The sequence below is a fragment of the Limulus polyphemus genome, unplaced genomic scaffold (assembly GCF_000517525.1).
Source record: "Limulus polyphemus unplaced genomic scaffold, Limulus_polyphemus-2.1.2 Scaffold570, whole genome shotgun sequence".
In the NCBI taxonomy this organism is placed as follows: Eukaryota; Metazoa; Arthropoda; class Merostomata; order Xiphosura; family Limulidae; genus Limulus; species Limulus polyphemus.
This window is the reverse complement of record NW_013666180.1, coordinates 34,421-41,148: the sequence shown is the minus strand read 5'-3', so window position 1 is coordinate 41,148 and position 6,728 is coordinate 34,421. Positions and strand designations below refer to the sequence as shown.

Below are 6,728 nucleotides of genomic sequence, written 5' to 3'. Positions count from 1 at the left end.
AAAAATAACTTTAAAACTTATTTCAAAATAGCAACACTTTATATACATATATAATGTATAATAATTGAAATGTGACTGTGTTTTACAACATACTGGTCGACTAAAACACAGCCAAGACAAGTTACTTTGTACAGACCAAAGATCACCTTTATGTCATTAAATACGATAACATGAGTGCACATGAGCCGCATCGTTGTAACTTCTTTATTGTTAGCCAGGCACGGGTGAAAGGTCAATATAATAAAAATAATAAATATATATAAATGTTTAGAGATTTAAGCTATTTCATCTAAACATTTATGTTTTATGTTATAATTTGTGTTCATTCTAGAATGAAAGAGGCATAATTTATGTTTATTTCCTAATTTTTTATGGTGGTTGTGAGATCGGTCAAATTTACCAAACCCATACAGAGATTAATTACTGAAAATAACAGGTAAAATATAGTTTTTTTTTAAGTAAATGTGTGATAACTATCCAGACATTATAAAGATTTCGCATGTGAAATTTCAAAATTTTCTGATGCATAAAAGTATTTTTAATCTTAAAATGAAAATTACTTTGCATGATAGATAGGCAAGATGTGAAAAGAAAAAAAGGCATGAGAGAAACATTGCTTTACAATCCTTAAGACTTAATAAAAAATAAGACATTTTCCATATGAAAGAATTGTAATGTTTACTGATAAACTGCTAAATTTCATTAACATTTCCTTACTAATTTAAAAGTTATAGCATGAAAATTATAACAAGCACAAAACGGTTACAAGGTTGGTCCCAGGGACCGAGCCCGAGTTGAAAGATTTAAGAACTTAAACTTATATAATATTAAAATTTAGATTATTAGTTATGTTTTTATGACAAATTATAAATATACCATTTTAAGAAGTAGTTTAATTAAATTTTGAATGTAACTCGCTAAAACTTCATGAGACGTGCAGAAAAAGATGCCCATAGTGAAAGTATTATTGTGTAATCTGACACAATTTGATCTAAACAAATACTAATTTGAAGAAACTTCAGTGACTATAAATATTGAAACATACATCACAGGACAGAAATGTAAACAGTAGAAAATGAAGATGCTAAAGGTCGTAGTAAAATGTTCTTTACAAATAACTAATTCTCTACCTTCTTAGGAGTTACATCTTCAAATTCACAGGTCAAAAAAATAGTTAAGACTTAACATTTTAGCACCATTTATCTTAATGGAAGTTTGCATTTAGAATCAAAAAGTTATTTACATGTATGTAACAAACACTAAACTGATGTTTCATGTTAATTATGCTTCAAACTTTAATTAAATCTACATGCATGTTGATAATACCACATTCACAATTATCAAATATGCTACTTATTAATTTAACTTTTTTACTTTATGATATATAAATACATGCATAAATTTGATTTAGTATTTATATTTTTTTATTGTGAATTTTCCAAAATTTTATTGAAACACTGTTTTGTAAAAAACATACTTCCTTTTGTTTTATAATTTTTTCTATGTTGGTAAAAAGTTTAATTTTGTATATCCCATCAGTTTCAACTTGATTTATTTTCATTAAAATATTTCTTTTGTTAATTTATTTTAACGATGCAGCTATAAATAATAAAAAAACAGCAAAACACTATGAAAACCTTATCTCCAACCTAGGTCCTTATCTTTTATAATGATATCACCATTACCTTTGTCAGGCTAAGTATCATGATTTTTGCTAATAATATTCTTAGTTGAGATCAACTTATTATTTATTAGACACAAGTTATTTCATTTATGTGCATTGTTTGGATATGATAAAATTAACAATAACATTCAATAAATGTTTTGTGCCATTGAAATATTTTTCCACACTCACTAAACCAAACTAAGACCTTATGTCTAGTCATAGAACATTTCTGTAAATTTCAGGCAGATACGAGTTAACAATCTCAAGAAATGAAAGTTTAAACTTTTTTGTCTTTGAAAATTATAAATGTTATAAATAAATAAATGTTATAAATTTAAAAAATACCAATTCTAAAACATTTTTGAATTGAATGTTGTTCAAACTGAGTTGGAATTATTATTTATAATTAAATTTCAAATCTTGATATGCAGATTTGCATTCAACATCTGAAAGATGCTTTCCAGTCATGGTAGGGTTAATTCATCCCAATATTCAAGATTGGCCAATTGCTACTTTAAATTCTGTGTTACTACCAGAGTGCAGACATATATCACTAAAACAATCTTAAACAATACTTCTAAATAACATAAAAGGACAAAGATTTAAAAATATAAGATACTAACTGCCTAAGTTGGCAGTCCATCTTGGCATTTTTTATCTTTAAATTATGTTAATTTAAAATGCATAGGACTAGTTCATTAGACTAACCCCATATTGGAAAAGTAATATTAACTATAATTTCGAATTTATGTATTACATCTTCATACAATATATGGCAAGCTATTAGTCAACAGTATAAGACTGGTGTACACAAAAAATCAGATGTGTTACTACAGTTTTTGAACAAAAGATATACCTGTGAAATGTTGAAGTTAGTTTGACTTGCACTCTGACAAGTCAGAGTGCAAGTGATGTTCATGTGAAGAACAAAAATACTTTTGTCCATTATAACAGTTGCAATTGCATTTGTAAAACCTCTATAAACTCCTAAATGCATATTTATAGTTTTTTCAGTATCCCTATACAATGTATCAGGTATTTTCTCTAATGTGAAATGTTGCAAAATGAGCAATGTAGGGTAACACTACATGTTGAACAGCATTCTGTACAGGTTGAGGTATGCACACTTTGACCCCCACATGTGTATATTAGGTTAATTATCTCACTGCAAGTTTAAAAAAAAAACATTATACAAACTGTTTTCAAGTCTTATTTATATCAAGTTCAACAGATTTTAAAAGCAGTTCATAAATATCATTTTTTATATTAAAAATATCTAGTGACCTTGTTTATCTGTCAGTTTTTAATTACTAGTTTTGATAGGTTAACTTAACTTTCAAAGAATTTTCATTTAAAACACAGGAAAGTTTAAATATAAGTATATAATACTATATTAAAAATATCTAGAAATGTGTATCATAATATATACAAAACATTAAACTAATACTAAATGTACTTGTGAAGGATCCCTGAAAGTATTCTGTTTCAAAAATAAAAAAAACTCCTATGACTATTGGCACACACTTTAAATTCCCTTCTGCACATGTCACAAAGTGTTACTGAGTTGCATTCAAAAAATTATTAAAACCACTTTACTATCAATGTATTTTAAAGAAATTAGCATTATCAACTACAATATAATTCAAAGTTTTATATTATCTAAGTATAGTAGAAATTGCAGAAAAAATTAAATATTTTTCTGATCTACGTACTTTTAGGAAAGTTCTTGTCAAATTTTAAACAATTTCATCCAATAGTTTTATTTTAAAACATATATGCCTTTTCCTATCTTGTTTCCTCACTGTTTGGTACATCCATTCCTGCACTTACAAGTTTTTACAGATGTTTTTTCCACTTGTCCATGTACCTTTTTCGTACAAGGTGACATAATCTTATGCATCATTCATTCATTTGTGTTGATATCCTACATGTATAGTATAAGCGTGGGTGTGCACCATAATATTATGTTATGTATTAAATGCTTCTTGAATGCAAACTTCATTTAATTTACAATTTGTATTGTAAATTCCTTGCAAAAGAGTGCATCTTGTCTTCTAGCCTAGATAGTGAAGCTTCTCTCAAGGCTCACCCTACATTGCATAGCCCACATTACTCAGTTTCCAGATCTTGTCACACAATGCTGTAGATTGAGAAGACCACACACCCTTCAGTGTTTTATTTGACCACACCTACCCAGTATAAGGAGTGAGCAAGCAGACATATGTATTTTAAAATTACATCCCTGTTCAAGGTATTACCTGATGTACGTGAAATAGCATATATTTTTGGTGACATTTAATATACAATATAATTTACAATGGATTTTGCAAAAAAACTTCTTAATACTTTATTATATATAGAGAGAGAATGTATAATTAAAGGACTGAGAAAAATAAGACATTATGAAGAATTTTAAAAATATGAGCAATTTCTAAAAGCTTATGGCAAAAGAATACCAAAGATACATCATACACAAATAACTTTAAAGTACAAGTTATACACTTCTAAGCTACTACTGCAAATAGGCTACTTACATCAACAATAGCATCAGCAAGTCCTGGATTACAGAGTGCAAGCCATCGACGAGGTGTTATTCCATTAGTTTTATTCTGAAACTTCTCAGGATTCATTTCATAGAAGTCCTTAAAACTGAAGAAAATTGGTGCCATTTGTGTGAATTATCTTCTCAACCTAGTTTTAACTTTTCATAGTTATTAGAACACTGATAAAATTAATAATGATAACAAACAGTTTCTACTGATGTACTCCTCTGTCATTAGTTTATTTAAAACTGAAGAAAATTGGTGCGTGTTACAGAGAAATACCTCTATTTGTGTGAATTATCTTCTCAACCTAATTTTAACTTTTCATAGTTATTAGAACACTGACAAAATTAATAATGATAACAAACAGTTTCTACTGATGTACTCCTCTGTCATTAGTTTATTATATTAGTCATTTAAGCTCACTTCCAATTCAGAATTGGCTCACACTGTTACTTACACATTACGCTCAGTTTGCAGAACATACCATTGGTTCTACAATACTGTCATAGTGTAGTAATATATCACCTACATATACACAATTCAAGTTTATATGTTTTATTGCCAAAAATTGGGTAAGTTCACAATTTAGGGATGTTTTCACCAAAATATCAGAACTGATTACATTGCAAATACTCATATTTTACTTTCAGTTTGGCTACTTTAGCTGTTTAACTGTACAAATATTAAAATACTAAATAAACAATTTTGAAACAGCATCTGTATGCATAATCATCACACTCTCACTAATTAATTTTTATGTTACTTTCGAACAGTTTCATTTTGTACAAATTACTGTGAATGGATTAAACTTCATTTATTGCTATTTCATCCCTGTAAGTAGTAAAATAACCAATTAACAATACCTGTCTAACATCAAGTAGTTGCCTTTACTTTAGAAATCTTTTATGCTTTTGTTCTCTAAGAAATCTTTAAACATTAGCAATCGATGTGTTCAGAAGATAACAAAGCTTCACAATAAAAAGGATAATGATACTTAAGATAAACAACATTATTTATAACAGAAGGGGGTCACAGATAAACGTTTTGGAACTCTACAGATTTCATCTTTGGTATATAAAGCAAAATAAAAGAATTACATCATTCCTAAGTAAATAACTAAAATATATATAGTATATCAAGTATATACATATTCATCTTCCAATGGAATACACCAGTCGTACGAGTTGCTAAACCCAACCAATGAGCGAAATAGGTAGCATATCATGGGAAACAGAGGGATTCAATAGAACAAATAAACAGGAATGAGAACCACAAAAGAAGGCAGTAGAGTCACATAACATTGCTGGGAATGAACTAGACAAAGAAGTCGATCCATATCTGAATGGGAAAACAGATGGGAAATGGAAGCTACGGAAATAGGAGAAAAGGCCAAACAACCTTCCTGGGTAGCCAATGTCTTGTGAAGGAAGGCTCAATCTGGATAAAAGATAACATAAGAGGAATGGTAAAGTATGCAGGAAACATTAATGGCATAACTATTGTAACAATGATGACCTCAAGCCAGGAGGAGGAGGAAATAGGTCTTAAGGGAAGATGTTATAAGAAACACGTTGCAATGGGTTAAAAGGGAGAACCGAACAGGGCATGAAGGACAACACTGAGATCTCAATCCAACAGAACAAAAGGATGTGACAGATGGACTAGACGAAAGAAATGAAAATAACCTGGGAGGAGAAGCTTTTAATAAATCGGAGAAACAGAAGGTGTTCAACAGGGCAGCCCTATAACCCTTTCCACACAGGTTACAGGTCAAAGGCCATGTCAAACTTTTATAAAACTAATATTTTATGAATTTATGTCCTTAACCCTATCACACCGGGTACCCTTTACTGCGCATGACACAAGGTTTTAGTGTCTTACATTCAAAATTTTATTAAACTACTTTTTGTTTATGTTATACCAATTAGAATAGCATAAAATCTTAGCTAATAATCCATATTTTAATAGTATACAAGTTTAAAGTTCTTAATTCTAAAAGAAAATATTTTTAAAAAATCCTGAATTTCCACTTGTGTAACACACGACACATTTTGTCTTAGCATGTCATCATCCCTATTTTATCCATCACCCCTTGAAAATGTACGAAATTAAATGTAAAGTACTCTATAAAATTATTATTGCTCAAACAGACCATAATTTTTATAGCCTTAAATTTTGTTTGGTTACAGAGCTAGCTATCAAAGAGAAAATCAGACCCCTTCTGCCACACCCACCCGTCACATCCTCTCTTTCGCAATTGGTTGATAGATCTCTCTTATGTTTCATTATATATTACCTATAATCAATAGAAAGTCAAGGTTTTCATCTATCAAATGACATATTGTATAACATTGTGTTCTGAACAGATAACCATCAATTTCACTCGGAGTAGCAACATCGTTCCCATGGGAAAGTTAATGACTAGCTTGGATGAATTTGTAAAAGCTCTTGTTGCATAGTTAGAAAGCCAGGAATATTTTTAGAAGTGAATTTGTCTAATTTTTGTATGTTATTAG

At 29.4% G+C, this 6,728-nt stretch overlaps 1 protein-coding gene across 1 annotated transcript in view; it reads right to left on the bottom strand.

The window, feature by feature from the left end:
- Positions 1-6,728, bottom strand: part of LOC106459166 (glycogen phosphorylase-like) — a 50,367-nt gene that overhangs the window by 11,853 nt on the left and 31,786 nt on the right. Inside the window, exon 11 of the mRNA XM_013918759.2 lies at positions 4,201-4,315. Within this exon, the coding sequence (XP_013774213.1) occupies positions 4,201-4,315 (115 nt within the window). The remainder of the gene's footprint in view (positions 1-4,200; positions 4,316-6,728) is intronic.